Genomic DNA, 15,488 nt, shown 5'->3' with positions numbered 1-15,488 from the left:
CCAGCAGGATAATGCTCCTGACACAAAGCACAAATGCTTCAGGAATGGTTTGAGGAGCACAACAACCAGTTTGAGGCGTCGACTCGGCCTCCAGATTCCCCAGATCTCAATCCAATCAAGCATCTGTGGGATGTGCCGAACAAACAAGTCCGATCCATGGAGGACACACCCCGCAACTTACAGGACTTAAAGGATCTGCAGCTAACATCTTGGTGCCAGATACCACAGCACACCTTCAGGGCTCTAGTGGAGTCCTCGTCAGGTCAGCAAAAGGGGGACCAACACAATATTAGGAAGGTGCTCATAATGTTATGCCTGATTGGTGTAAGAGGCCATGCATTATTTTTTCTTTATTGTTTTCTTGAGATATATCAAATTTTCTAGTGACCTCAATATTATTTCATTTCTTGTGATACCGACATGACATAAAACTCAACATAATAAAAACGTGATCATCAGAAACCATAGTTTGTAATGTTGTGTCCAGTTTAGTTATATCAAGATAATGAGAAAACATCTGTTTTATGTCGAGATCACAAGAAAAGGAGAAGAGGACGACAATGGATGGCCTCTAAGGGCTTCCGTAGATTCTCTGGCACAGACACTCACACGAAGAAGAAGCGCGTGCAGACGTGGTCAGACACCGGACACACCCAGATGTTGCCATGTTTCTGCAGATCTTTTGACGTGATCACTGAGACAGAGAAACAGATGTTCACACCAGGGTTATCATCCGTAACTAAACGATTAAAACATTAAGCTCAAATTAAATTAAATATTAGTTGAAAAATAAACTAACAAAAGCACTAAAACTGATTCAAAATTAAAACTAAAAGTGAAATAAAAATAAATTACACCTAAATAGCAATATTTTTAAAAAACTAAAATGACAAAAGCACATCACTAAAAAATTAAGCATGCTATTTATACAACTATAATAATTCATATCTCATGCACAACTTTAGCGAAGTCAATTTATTTATTCAGTATATAAATATTTTTTATTTTTCTAATCAAAATGTATCAAACGGTCACATGAGCTTTCTAAGTACGTTCCCATTGTTTCCATAGTTACTCATTTGATAATTGATTAATCGCACCTGTTCCTTGTTTTCTCCCTCCCTTGTACGGTTACAAAACAACCATGTACAAAAAAAATGGAAAAGTTTTCAAAATGATCCCCGTTCTCAATGATCCATGAAAATGACTAAAAACTAGGGGTGTTACGAGATCTCCTAGTGTACATGGTATCGTTTGCACTCCAGTTTTCAAAAGTTTGCGTTTTCAGGCCCCGCGGCCCTAGCGCATAAAAGTTGTCAATTTTTCATATTTGTCATGTAAATGGCCCCTTTTTCTGTTCAACACTGCAAAATATGATTTCTTACTTAGTATTTTTGTCTTTTTCTTGTAATGATTGTCTTGTTTTGGGGAAAATAACTCAAAATGAAGAGAGTTTTTGCTTAAAATAAGATAAATAATCTGCCAATGGGGTGAGAAAAATAATCTTGTTTTCTGTTTGAATTAAGATTATTTTTCTCACCCCATTGGCAGATTATTTATCTTATTTTAAGCAAAAACTCTCTTCATTTTGTGTTATTATTTCCCAAAACAAGACAATTACTTTTGCTTGTCTAGTAAATACTTCTTGTTTTAAGAATTTCTAGATGTTTGGACGAAACAAGACAAAAATACTGAGTAAGAAGAGCATTTTTTGCAGTGTATATGTCCCTCATTTTTTTCATTTGGTTCTCATCGTTGTTTGTTATTCTGGCGTAAGTCGTGAATAAAAGCGACCGCTGTTATTGTCGTTACCGTTACACAAACACTTTGCTTTACCTTCACAGAGAGCGATGCAGTTTAAGTTCCTGCTCTGGAGGAAACGCGACTGAATCGGGCGACTCTGTTGAAGGACAAACAACACACACGTTTACACCTCGAGGCGAAGAGCAGAGTTTAAATACAAGAGACGTCACTGTCGTACCTGAGGCATTGTGTTCATCCGGTTATAGCGCTGGACGAGTTCATCTTTAGTGGGCATGCGATGCTGTCCCTTCCCCATTCCTAAACACACACACACACACACACACACACACACACACACACACACACACACACACACACACACACAGAAATATAATAAATCTATGTGACAACATTTTATCTCATACACATCCCAGTGCTCGAATGAAGCCAGAACAGAATCGGCATCGTCATTATGTAACGTATGTTTTCTAATGTCATCTTGGAGCTTCTGACAGAAGTGCGTTGGTTTGCCTCCACACACCTCCTGTTGTTGGTTATTTTTCTAGCTGAAATTATCACTAGTCACCAGCTACTGACTAGACGGGGTTGTGGTTGTTGGTGATATGATTATTAACCAGCCGTCAGGGCCATGATGTTAGTGGTTTTTAGTTTGATCCAGTGTCCAGTGCAGAGCTCTTTTCTCTTTGACTGAAACATGAGATTGAGACGACTTTGACAACATCAGTGTTTGTGCACTGCAAAATTCATGCTGTTAGAATTTATTCACTTTAGTTTGTCTTGTTTTCCAGTAAAAATTTATTTACTTGAGAAGCAGCTCTGCATGAGATTTTAACATTCAATCATAGAAAATTAATCTGATCGGTTGGTATACCATTGGTCAATTATTTATTCCTTACTCTAAAAATGTTTTGTGTTACTCAGATCCTGGGTCAGACATAACAACCCAGTGTTTGGGTAGTTTTTGTGTTACTCAGATCCTGGGTCAGACGTGACAACCCAGTGTTTGGGTAGTTTTTGTGTTACTCAGATCCTGGGTCAGACGTGACAACCCAGTGTTTGGGTAGTTTTTGTGTAACTCAGATCCTGGGTCAGACGTAACAACCCAGTGTTTGGGTAGTTTTTGTGTTACTCAGATCCTGGGTCAGACGTAACAACCCAGTGTTTGGGTAGTGTTTGTGTTACTCAGATCCTGGGTCAGACGTGACAACCCAGTGTTTGGGTAGTTTTTGTGTTACTCAGATCCTGGGTCAGATGTAACAACCCAGTGTTTGGGTAGTTTTTGTGTAACTCAGATCCTGGGTCAGACGTAACAACCCAGTGTTTGGGTAGTTTTTGTGTTACTCAGATCCTGGGTCAGACGTAACAACCCAGTGTTTGGATAGTTTTTGTGTTACTCAGATCCTGGGTCAGACGTGACAACCCAGTGTTTGGGTAGTCTTTGTGGTACTCAGATCCTGGGTCAGACATAACCCAGTGTTTGGGTAGTTTTTGTGTAACTCAGATCCTGGGTCAGCCGTGACAACCCAGTGTTTGGGTAGTTTTTGTGTTACTCAGATCCCGGGTCAGACGTGTCAACACAGTGTTTGGGTAGTTTTTGTGTTATTTAGATCCTGGGTCAGACGTAACAACCCAGTGTTTGGGTAGTTTTGTGTTCCTCAGATCCTAGGTCAGATGTAACAACCCAGTGTTTGGGTAGTTTTTGTGTTCCTCAGATCCTGGGTCAGACGTGACAACCCAGTGTTTGGGTAGTCTTTGTGTTACTCAGATCCTGGGTCAGACATAACCCAGTGTTTGGGTAGTTTTTGTGTAACTCAGATCCTGGGTCAGACATAACCCAGTGTTTGGGTAGTTTTTGTGTAACTCAGATCCTGGGTCAGACGTGACAACCCAGTGTTTGGGTAGTTTTTGTGTTACTCAGATCCTGGGTCAGACGTGACAACCCAGTGTTTGGGTAGTTTTTTTGTGTTACTCAGATCCTGGGTCAGACGTGACAACCCAGTGTTTGGGTAGTTTTTGTGTTACTCGGATCCTGGGTCAGACGTGACAACCCAGTGTTTGGGTAGTTTTTTTGTGTTACTCAGATCCTGGGTCAGACGTGACAATCCAGTGTTTGGGTAGTTTTTGTGTAACTCAGATCCTGGGTCAAACGTAACAACCCAGTGTTTGGGTAGTTTTTGTGTCAGTCAGATCCTGGGTCAGACGTAACAACCCAGTGTTTGGGTAGTTGTTGTGTTTTTTAGATCCTGGGTCAGACGTAACAACCCAGTGTTTGGCTAGTTTTTGTGTTAATCAGAACCTGGGTCAGACGTAACAACCCAGTGTTTGGGTAGTTTTTGTGTTATTTAGATCCTGGGTCAGATGTAACAACCCAGTGTTTGGGTAGTTTTTGTGTTAATCAGATCCTGGGTCAGACGTAACAACCCAGTGTTTGGGTAGTTTTTGTGTTATTTAGATCCTGGGTCAGACGTAACAACCCAGTGTTTGGGTAGTTTTTGTGTTATTTAGATCCTGGGTCAGACGTAACAACCCAGTGTTTGGGTAGTTTTAGTGTTACTCAGATCCTGGGTCAGACGTGACAACCCAGTGTTTGGGTAGTTTTTGTGTAACTCAGATCCTGGGTCAGACGTGACAACCCAGTGTTTGGGTAGTTTTTGTGTAACTCAGATCCTGGGTCAGACGTGACAACCCAGTGTTTGGGTAGTTTTTGTGTCAGTCAGATCCTGGGTCAGATGTAACAGCCCAGTGTTTGGGTAGTTGTTGTGTTAATCAGATCCTGGGTCAGACGTAACAACCCAGTGTTTGGGTAGTTTTTGTGTTAATCAGATCCTGGGTCAGACGTAACAACCCAGTGTTTGGGTAGTTTTAGTGTTATTTAGATCCTGGGTCAGATGTAACAACCAAGTGTTTGGCTAGTTTTAGTGTTAATCAGATCCTGGGTCAGACGTAACAACCCAGTGTTTGGGTAGTTTTTGTGTTACTCAGATCCTGGGTCAGACGTAACAACCCAGTGTTTGGATAGTTTTTGTGTTACTCAGATCCTGGGTCAGACGTGACAACCCAGTGTTTGGGTAGTCTTTGTGGTACTCAGATCCTGGGTCAGACATAACCCAGTGTTTGGGTAGTTTTTGTGTAACTCAGATCCTGGGTCAGCCGTGACAACCCAGTGTTTGGGTAGTTTTTGTGTTACTCAGATCCTGGGTCAGACGTGACAACACAGTGTTTGGGTAGTTTTTGTGTTATTTAGATCCTGGGTCAGACGTAACAACCCAGTGTTTGGGTAGTTTTGTGTTCCTCAGATCCTAGGTCAGATGTAACAACCCAGTGTTTGGGTAGTTTTTGTGTTCCTCAGATCCTGGGTCAGACGTGACAACCCAGTGTTTGGGTAGTCTTTGTGTTACTCAGATCCTGGGTCAGACATAACCCAGTGTTTGGGTAGTTTTTGTGTAACTCAGATCCTGGGTCAGACATAACCCAGTGTTTGGGTAGTTTATGTGTAACTCAGATCCTGGGTCAGACGTGACAACCCAGTGTTTGGGTAGTTTTTGTGTTACTCAGATCCTGGGTCAGACGTGACAACCCAGTGTTTGGGTAGTTTTTTTGTGTTACTCAGATCCTGGGTCAGACGTGACAACCCAGTGTTTGGGTAGTTTTTGTGTTACTCAGATCCTGGGTCAGACGTGACAACCCAGTGTTTGGGTAGTTTTTTTGTGTTACTCAGATCCTGGGTCAGACGTGACAATCCAGTGTTTGGGTAGTTTTTGTGTAACTCAGATCCTGGGTCAAACGTAACAACCCAGTGTTTGGGTAGTTTTTGTGTCAGTCAGATCCTGGGTCAGACGTAACAACCCAGTGTTTGGGTAGTTGTTGTGTTTTTTAGATCCTGGGTCAGACGTAACAACCCAGTGTTTGGCTAGTTTTTGTGTTAATCAGAACCTGGGTCAGACGTAACAACCCAGTGTTTGGGTAGTTTTTGTGTTATTTAGATCCTGGGTCAGATGTAACAACCCAGTGTTTGGGTAGTTTTTGTGTTAATCAGATCCTGGGTCAGACGTAACAACCCAGTGTTTGGGTAGTTTTTGTGTTATTTAGATCCTGGGTCAGACGTAACAACCCAGTGTTTGGGTAGTTTTTGTGTTATTTAGATCCTGGGTCAGACGTAACAACCCAGTGTTTGGGTAGTTTTAGTGTTACTCAGATCCTGGGTCAGACGTGACAACCCAGTGTTTGGGTAGTTTTTGTGTAACTCAGATCCTGGGTCAGACGTGACAACCCAGTGTTTGGGTAGTTTTTGTGTAACTCAGATCCTGGGTCAGACGTGACAACCCAGTGTTTGGGTAGTTTTTGTGTCAGTCAGATCCTGGGTCAGATGTAACAGCCCAGTGTTTGGGTAGTTGTTGTGTTAATCAGATCCTGGGTCAGACGTAACAACCCAGTGTTTGGGTAGTTTTTGTGTTAATCAGATCCTGGGTCAGACGTAACAACCCAGTGTTTGGGTAGTTTTAGTGTTATTTAGATCCTGGGTCAGATGTAACAACCAAGTGTTTGGCTAGTTTTAGTGTTAATCAGATCCTGGGTCAGACGTAACAACCGAGTGTATGGGTAGTTTTTGTGTAACTCAGATCCTGGGTCAGACGTAACAACCCAGTGTTTGGGTAGTTTTTGTGTAACTCAGATCCTGGGTCAGAGGTAACAACCTAGTTTTTGGGTAGTTTTTGTGTTACTCAGATCCTGGGTCAGACGTGACAACCCAGTGTTTGGGTAGTTTTTGTGTTACACAGATCCTGGGTCAGACGTAACAACCCAGTGTTTGGGTAGTTTTTGTGTTACTCAGATCCTGGGTCAGACATAACAACCCAGTGTTTGGGTAGTTTTTGTGTTGCACAGATCCTGGGTCAGACGTAACAACCCAGTGTTTGGGTAGTTGTTGTGTTAATCAGAACCTGGGTAAGACGTAACAACCCAGTGTTTGGGTAGTTTTTGTGTTACTCAGATCCTGGGTCAGACATAACAACCCAGTGTTTGGGTAGTTTTTGTGTTGCACAGATCCTGGGTCAGACGTAACAACCCAGTGTTTGGCTAGTTTTTGTGTTAATCAGAACCTGGGTCAGACGTAACAACCCAGTGTTTGGGTAGTTTTTGTGTTATTTAGATCCTGGGTCAGATGTAACAACCCAGTGTTTGGGTAGTTTTTGTGTTAATCAGATCCTGGGTCAGACGTAACAACCCAGTGTTTGGGTAGTTTTTGTGTTATTTAGATCCTGGGTCAGACGTAACAACCCAGTGTTTGGGTAGTTTTTGTGTTATTTAGATCCTGGGTCAGACGTAACAACCCAGTGTTTGGGTAGTTTTAGTGTTACTCAGATCCTGGGTCAGACGTGACAACCCAGTGTTTGGGTAGTTTTTGTGTCAGTCAGATCCTGGGTCAGATGTAACAGCCCAGTGTTTGGGTAGTTGTTGTGTTAATCAGATCCTGGGTCAGACGTAACAACCCAGTGTTTGGGTAGTTTTTGTGTTAATCAGATCCTGGGTCAGACGTAACAACCCAGTGTTTGGGTAGTTTTTGTGTTATTTAGATCCTGGGTCAGATGTAACAACCAAGTGTTTGGCTAGTTTTAGTGTTAATCAGATCCTGGGTCAGACGTAACAACCGAGTGTATGGGTAGTTTTTGTGTAACTCAGATCCTGGGTCAGACGTAACAACCCAGTGTTTGGGTAGTTTTTGTGTAACTCAGATCCTGGGTCAGAGGTAACAACCTAGTTTTTGGGTAGTTTTTGTGTTACTCAGATCCTGGGTCAGACGTGACAACCCAGTGTTTGGGTAGTTTTTGTGTTACACAGATCCTGGGTCAGACGTAACAACCCAGTGTTTGGGTAGTTTTTGTGTTACTCAGATCCTGGGTCAGACATAACAACCCAGTGTTTGGGTAGTTTTTGTGTTGCACAGATCCTGGGTCAGACATAACAACCCAGTGTTTGGGTAGTTTTTGTGTTGCACAGATCCTGGGTCAGACGTAACAACCCAGTGTTTGGGTAGTTTTTGTGTCACTCAGATCCTGGGTCAGACATAACAGCCCAGTTTTTGGGTAGTTTTTGTGTTACTCAGATCCTGGGTCAGACATAACAACCCAGTGTTTGGGTAGTTTTTGTGTTACACAGATCCTGGGTCAGCTGTGACAACCCAGTGTTTGGGTAGTTTTTGTGTTACACAGATCCTGGGTCAGACGTAACAACCCAGTGTTTGGGTAGTTGTTGTGTTCCTCATATCCTGGGTCAGACGTAACAACCCAGTGTTTGTGTAGTTTTTGTGTTAATCAGATCCTGGATCAGACGTAACAACCCAGTGTTTGGGTAGTTTTTGTGTTATTTAAATCCTGGGTCAGATGTAACAACCCAGTGTTTGGGTAGTTTTTGTGTAACTCAGATCCTGGGTCAGATGTAACAACCCAGTGTTTGGGTAGTTTTTGTGTTACTCAGATCCTGGGTCAGACGTAACAACCCAGTGTTTGGGTAGTTTTTGTGTTAATCAGATCCTGGGTCAGACGTAATAACCCAGTGTTTGGGTAGTTTTGTGTTAATCAGAACCTGGGTCAGAGGTAACAACCCAGTGTTTGGGTAGTTTTTGTGTTACTCAGATCCTGGGTCAGCTGTGACAACCCAGTGTTTGGGTAGTTTTTGTGTTACACAGATCCTGGGTCAGCTGTGACAACCCAGTGTTTGGGTAGTTTTTGTGTTACACAGATCCTGGGTCAGACGTAACAACCCAGTGTTTGGGTAGTTGTTGTGTTCCTCATATCCTGGGTCAGACGTAACAACCCAGTGTTTGTGTAGTTTTTGTGTTAATCAGATCCTGGATCAGACGTAACAACCCAGTGTTTGGGTAGTTTTTGTGTTATTTAAATCCTGGGTCAGATGTAACAACCCAGTGTTTGGGTAGTTTTTGTGTAACTCAGATCCTGGGTCAGATGTAACAACCCAGTGTTTGGGTAGTTTTTGTGTTACTCAGATCCTGGGTCAGACGTAACAACCCAGTGTTTGGGTAGTTTTTGTGTTAATCAGATCCTGGGTCAGACGTAATAACCCAGTGTTTGGGTAGTTTTGTGTTAATCAGAACCTGGGTCAGAGGTAACAACCCAGTGTTTGGGTAGTTTTTGTGTTACTCAGATCCTGGGTCAGACGTAACAACCCAGTGTTTGGGTAGTTGTTGTGTAACTCAGATCCTGGGTCAGACGTAACAACCCAGTGTTTGTGTAGTTTTTGTGTTAATCAGATCCTGGGTCAGACGTGACAACCCAGTGTTTGGGTAGTTTTTGTGTTATTCAGATCCTGGGTCAGACGTAACAACCCAGTGTTTGGGTAGTTTTTGTGTTACTCAGATCCTGGGTCAGACGTAACAACCCAGTGTTTGGGTAGTTTTTGTGTTACTCAGATCCTGGGTCAGACGTAACAACCCAGTGTTTGGGTAGTTTTTGTGTCACTCAGATCCTGGGTCAGCCGTGACAACCCAGTGTTTGGGTAGTTTTTGTGTTACTCATATCCTGGGTCAGACGTGACAAGGGCAGTGTGGATTAACAAAAAATCAATTAAATGTCTTATCACTCATGCTTCAGTCTTGTTTTTCCAGTACAGTGGGGCAAAAGAGTATTTAGTCAGCCACCAATTGTGAAAGTTCTCCCAGAATGAGAAAAAAATCCAGATAATCACATTGTCTGATTTTTAAAGAATTTATTTGCAAATTGTGGTGGAAAATAAGTATTTGGTCACCTACAAAAAAAGCAAGATTTGAGGCTCTCACAGACCTGTAATTTTTCTTTAAGATGCTCCTCTGTCCTCCACTCATTACTTGTATTACCTGTTCGAACTCATTATCAGTATAAAAGACACCTGTCCACAACCTCAAACAGTCAGACTCCAAACTCCACTATGGCCAAGACCAAAGAGCTGTCAAAGGACCCCAGACACAAAATTGTAGACCTGCACAAGGCTGGGAAGACTGAATCTGCAATAGGTAAGCAGCTTGGTGTGAAGAAATCAACTGTGGGAGCAATTATTAGAATATGAAAGACATACAAGACAACTGATAATCTCCCTTGATCTGGGGCTCCACTCAAGATCTCACCCCGTCGATCACAAGAACGGTGAGCAAAAATCCCAGAACCACACAGGGGACCTAGTGAATGACCTGCAGAAAGCTGGGACCAAAGCAACAAAGGCTACTGTCAGTAACACACTACAACGCCAGGAACTCAAATCCTGCAGTGCCAGATGTGTCCCCCTGCTTAAGCCAGTACATGTCTGGGCCCGTCTGAAGTTTGCTAGAGAGCATTTGGATGATCCAGAAGAGGATTGGGAGAATCTCATATGGTCAGATGAAACCAAAATATAACTTTATGGTAAAAACTCAACTCTTGTCGTGGTTGGAGGAGAAAGAATCCTGAGTTGCACCATACCTATTGTGAAGCATGGGGGGGGGGGGGGGGGAGAGAAAGCATCATGCTTTGTGGATGTTTTTCTGCAAATGGATCAGGATGACTGATCCGTGTAAAGGAAAGAATGAATGGGGCCTTGTATCATGAGATTTTTAGTAAAAACCTCCTTCCATCAGCAAGGGCATTGAAGATGAAACGTGTCTGGGTCTTTCAGCATGACAATGATCCAAACACCGCCCAGGCAACGAAGGAGTGGCTTTGTAAGAAGCATTTCAAGGTCCTGGAGTGGCCTAGCCAGTCTCCAGATCTCAACCCCATAGAAAATCTTTAGAGGGAGTTGAAAATCCGACAGCCCCAAAACATCACCACTCTAGAGGAGATCTAAGGGGGAATGGGTCAAACTACCAGCAACAGTGTGTAAAAACCTTGTGGCGACTTACAGAAAATGTTTGACCTCTGTCCCTGCCAACAAAGGGTATATAACAAAGTATTGAGATAAACTTTTGTTATTGACCAAATACTTAATTTCCACCATAATTTGCAAATAAATTCTTTACAAATCTGTTTTTTATTTTTATTTTGTCTCTCATAGTTGAAGTGTGCCTATGATGAAAATTACACGTCTCTCTCATCTTTTTAAGTGGGAGAACTTGCACAATTGGTGGCTGACTAAACACTTTTTTGCCCCACTGTACAAACATCTAAACATTCTTAAATCAAGATGCATTTACTGGAGTCTTGTTTTCTAAAAAAAAAATGTCTTGAAATGAAGTGTTTATGCTTGAAACAAGAACAAATATCTCAGAATTAATGAGTAAACAAAACATAATTTCTCTTCTCCAGTAAATGCATCTTGATTTAAGAATATGTAGATGTTTGTCCTGGAAATCAAACACTTAGGAAGAGCATCATTTTTTGAGGTGCATTATCTTCTCGATTAAATGCATTTATTTTTAAAGATATTTACACTGGAAAACAAGACAAGAATTAAATTTTTTTCGCAGCGTGGAAAAGGAAAAACACTTTACAACAAACAGAAAAATCACATTTAATTGAGCATTAAAAATAAAGGGATCCATGCACAATGAAACATTAAAATGCATCAGAAAGAAAAGACTGCTGTGTTTGAGAGAGAGAGAGAGAGAGAGAGAGAGAGAGAGAGAGAGAGAGAGAGAGAGAGAGAGAGAGAGAGAGAGAGAGAGAGAGATGTGGTTTTAGATGTTTTTAGCAGGACAGACGCCCTGAAGAACAGCCCAGCGGACACACCGAGGACACAGGTTTGGATCGTACCTGAGTATCCAAAGGAAATACTGGATATGGGGCTCAGATAGATGCCCTTTCCATACGCTGCTCCATGCAGCTTTGATGAAAGAGAAGAACAGGAGGAGAGAGTGTTTTTTTTCTAGTGCACCAAGAAGAATAACACAAAGAAAGCAAACGCACAACTCTGACACGATCACAGACGTATGATGCATTCAACGACACCGGCCGATTACAGCCAAGAATGAAGGGTAAAGCATCATGTGAGATGGAGTAAAGCATGAGGAACGAGTGACACAGGAAAGACCTGCTCAGGAAGAAGATGGATGAGGATGATGATGATGGCTTCCAGTGAAGAAAACGACAAATGAACATGCGTTACACAGCGATATGAACGAGGCTGTAAGACTGAATGAAATTATAGACGTCCTTCCAGGAGAAAAACATGACGTCAACAAGCAACAGAAGACATGGAGATGATCAACACGGCATTACGGATGGACAGATGCTATAACAACAGATCGTTCCAGAAGGATTCTGTTGAACACAAACCCATTAGAAACCTCATTAAACGCCACAGTCACACTGATCTCTTCAGGGAAATGCAAAGAAACGACACTGGAGACAGACTCGTATTCATCTTCATTGATGTTAAAGAATACAATACTAGCTCCAACTGACCTTCTATTTCTAAAATTATACACTACTAATTTTGGTAACACTTTAGGGTCCAGTTCTCACTAATAACGGGTTGCTTATTACTGCATATTACTAGTGTATTAACTGTTTATTAAAGCACATATTAATGCCTTACGCTGCATTCACACAGGGCGTCGGTCGTCGTTTTTTTTATTAGATGTTAAGACTAGAAACAAGACAAAAATACTAAATAAGAAAAGCATTTTTTTTTCTATTTATTTCCAGTATGGAAATATAGTTAATATTTTTATGTTAGTTGATGGTATTCTAGTACAAATACATATCTAAACATTCGTAAATTACGATTCAAAATGACAGCAAATAGTATTCTGAAAAGTCTTGTTTTCTGAAAAATGTAACAAATTTAACTTGAAGAAAGACTACGTCATTTTGCTTCTCAAGAGTAAATGTGTCTTGAGTTAGAATGTTTAGATACCTGAATTAAACATGATGATGATGATAGTGATCACTCACTACTCTTTTAAGACATAGTAGACACTATCTAGTGCAATAAGCAGTGTGCTAGTGTTCCATTATGAATGCTAGTGATCCCTTACATCACTATCCATTCTTTAATAAAAGAAGAAATTAAGCAGTCGGACATCCACAAATCTGGACAGGCTGAGAACATGAGCCGCCCAATGAGCAGACGAGTCTGAGATCAGCTGACTGTTGTCATTTACATACCTGCAGTTTAGTATAAGAGGCATTGACCAATCCATTTCTCAGAACCGAGTGCCAGTTCTCAATATGGGAACCACTAGAGAGAGAGAGAGAGAGAGAGAGAGAGAGAGAGAGAGAGAGAGAGAGAGAGAGAGAGAGAGAGAGAGAGAGAGAGAGAGAGAGAGAGAGAGAGAGAGAGAGAGAGAGACAGAGAGAGAGACACAGAGAGAGAGAGGAGATAGCAGTAAGTAAATGTTCCAAAACTTAATATTAATTTGGGGAAAAACACCCACAGAACACTAGCCTGGATGCCAGCCGAACTTAGCCCCGCCCACAAAATTTTAGGTTGGGTGGTTCGGTCTGGCCTCGCTCCATAGAGGAGTAATTATCTCCAAACAGAAACTGACCAATGAGATCATCAGGGCGGGCTTTAGCCAATGATGGACAGATGATCAACAGAAACTGACCAATGAGTTCATCAGGGCGGGCTTTAGCTGTTGACGGACAGATGATCAACAGAAACTGACCAATGAGATCATCAGGGCGGGCTTTAGCCGATGACGGACAGATGATCAACAGAAACTGACAAATGAGATCATCAGGGCGGGCTTTAGCCGATGACGGACAGATGATCAACGGAAACTGACCAATGAGATCATCAGGGCGGGCTTTAGCCGATGACGGACAGATGATCATGTTGGGTAAGTACTCTGTGTATCATTCAATTATTTTATTTTTTTACAACACCGGCAAAGATCGTTTATTTCAGCGCGTGTGCAGACAGGGTTGCCAAGTTTTACAACAAAACCCGCCAACTACTAGCCCTAAACCAACCCGATCACATGTAAATGCGTATAAATAGTACGAGTGTGCAATGTCGTGGAATGTATACGACAAAACTCGTTTTGGCGTGTCTATGCCACGCTGTTTTTCTCGTGCATATTATACGCACTTTATGGCGTGTATATGACACACTCTTGGGTAGGTTTAGGGTGGTGGGGTGGGGGGTTCATATGTATAATATGTTATAAAGTGCGTATCATATGCACGCAAAAAACAGAGTGGCATAGACACACCAAAATGAGTTTTGCCGTATACATTCCACGACATTGCACACTCGTACTATTTATACGCATTTTCGTGAGATCCGCCTGCCCTAAATAGCTTCTCGTGGGGGTTCTCTGGAAAAAAAGTGGTGTTTGGGGGTAAAATGTGTGTTATTTTGGCAAGGTTGCTGTTAAAATTCACAACTCACATTTCACAAAAGGTCAAAATCCATTTTTATAAATGTGACCAGATATTCTGATGACCTGTACGCTATGATGGTGGTTAAATCTGGCACGAGTGTATTTTTAAACACAGCCGTCTGGAAGTATTCCTGCTGCTTACGCTAGTCTCTGGTTGGCTGTTCTTGGAAGACTTTTATAAAAGTGGAAATCTGTCGACAAAAATAACACAAAAAGCACAGAAATAGCACTCATAAAAGTGCTGTCCAGGCATTTTTATCTTTAGACCACCTGGAGTTGATTTCTACAAAGTCTGCACCCAAAATAAACCTGTTATTATTTTGAATCCTCCTGATATTATTTTACAGCCGGTCTGTCAGGAACTTTTCATTGTGCTCTGAAGAGTAACCTGATCTGTTGTTCAGTAAATGCTTCCCTCTCAACAGAACATGAAACATGAGCCCTATTCAAAGAGCCATAATCATACGTTTTTCTAATGCATTTTTGTATTTCTAAATCTGACGGCAATGATTAGAGGGAAATAAACAAGGCCGTGTTACACGTTACATTCCGTTCATACAGGCTTTCTAAAATCAAATTTAAGACCACTTAAACCGATCCCGATCTGCCGGCGATTTGATTTGGCCCTGTAGTGTTTGTCCTGAGCAGTTAAACTGACCAACGTTCTTCAGGGGAAAAAAATCTGGTTTCCAGCAGTGAGTGTGATTTTGAGGGGGGTGAAAACTTTTAAACAGGATGAATATGTATTAGCCTATAAATGCACTATATTAGCCTATATATTCATTATATTAGCCTATATATTCATTATATTAGCCTATATATTCATTATATTAGCCTATAAATGCACTATATTAGCCTATATATTCATTATATTAGCCTATATATTCATTATATTAGCCTATATATTCACTATATTAGCCTATATATTCATTATATTAGCCTATATATTCATTATATTAGCCTATATATTCACTATATTAGCCTATATATTCATTATATTAGCCTATATATTCATTATATTAGCCTATAAATGCACTATGTTAGCCAATATATTCATTATATTAGCCTATATATTCATTATATTAGCCTATATATTCACTATATTAGCCTATATATTCACTATATTAGCCTATATATTCACTATATTAGCCTATATATTCACTATATTAGCCTATATATTCACTATATTAGCCTATATATCCATTATATTAGCCTATATATTCACTATATTAGCCTATATATTCATTATATTAGCCTATATATTCACTATATTAGCCTATATATCCATTATATTAGCCTATATATTCACTATATTAGCCTATATATTCATTATATTAGCCTATATATTCACTATATTAGCCTATATATCCATTATATTAGCCTATATATTCACTATATTAGCCTATATATTCACTATATTAGCCTATAT

At 40.9% G+C, this 15,488-nt stretch overlaps 1 protein-coding gene across 4 annotated transcripts in view; it reads right to left on the bottom strand.

Moving 5' to 3' along the window:
* The window catches only part of LOC137043066 (protein mono-ADP-ribosyltransferase PARP6), a 56,757-nt gene that overhangs the window by 4,850 nt on the left and 36,419 nt on the right, over nucleotides 1-15,488 (bottom strand). For 3 of the 4 annotated variants that reach the window (XM_067419148.1, XM_067419149.1, XM_067419150.1), the window contains exons 21-25: nucleotides 12,837-12,909; nucleotides 11,481-11,550; nucleotides 1,982-2,061; nucleotides 1,837-1,900; nucleotides 610-694 (exon numbers count right to left, since the gene is read on the bottom strand). In XM_067419148.1, coding sequence (XP_067275249.1) covers nucleotides 610-694; nucleotides 1,837-1,900; nucleotides 1,982-2,061; nucleotides 11,481-11,550; nucleotides 12,837-12,909 — 372 coding nt within the window. Of the gene's footprint in view, nucleotides 1-609; nucleotides 695-1,836; nucleotides 1,901-1,981; nucleotides 2,062-11,480; nucleotides 11,551-12,836; nucleotides 12,910-15,488 lie in introns of those variants that run through there. The other variant, XR_010898410.1, reaches the window with a different exon arrangement.

This window comes from Pseudorasbora parva, chromosome 16 (assembly GCF_024679245.1).
Source record: "Pseudorasbora parva isolate DD20220531a chromosome 16, ASM2467924v1, whole genome shotgun sequence".
In the NCBI taxonomy this organism is placed as follows: domain Eukaryota; kingdom Metazoa; phylum Chordata; class Actinopteri; order Cypriniformes; family Gobionidae; genus Pseudorasbora; species Pseudorasbora parva.
Note: the sequence above shows the minus strand (reverse complement) of the source record. Positions and strands in the feature narration are given on the sequence as shown.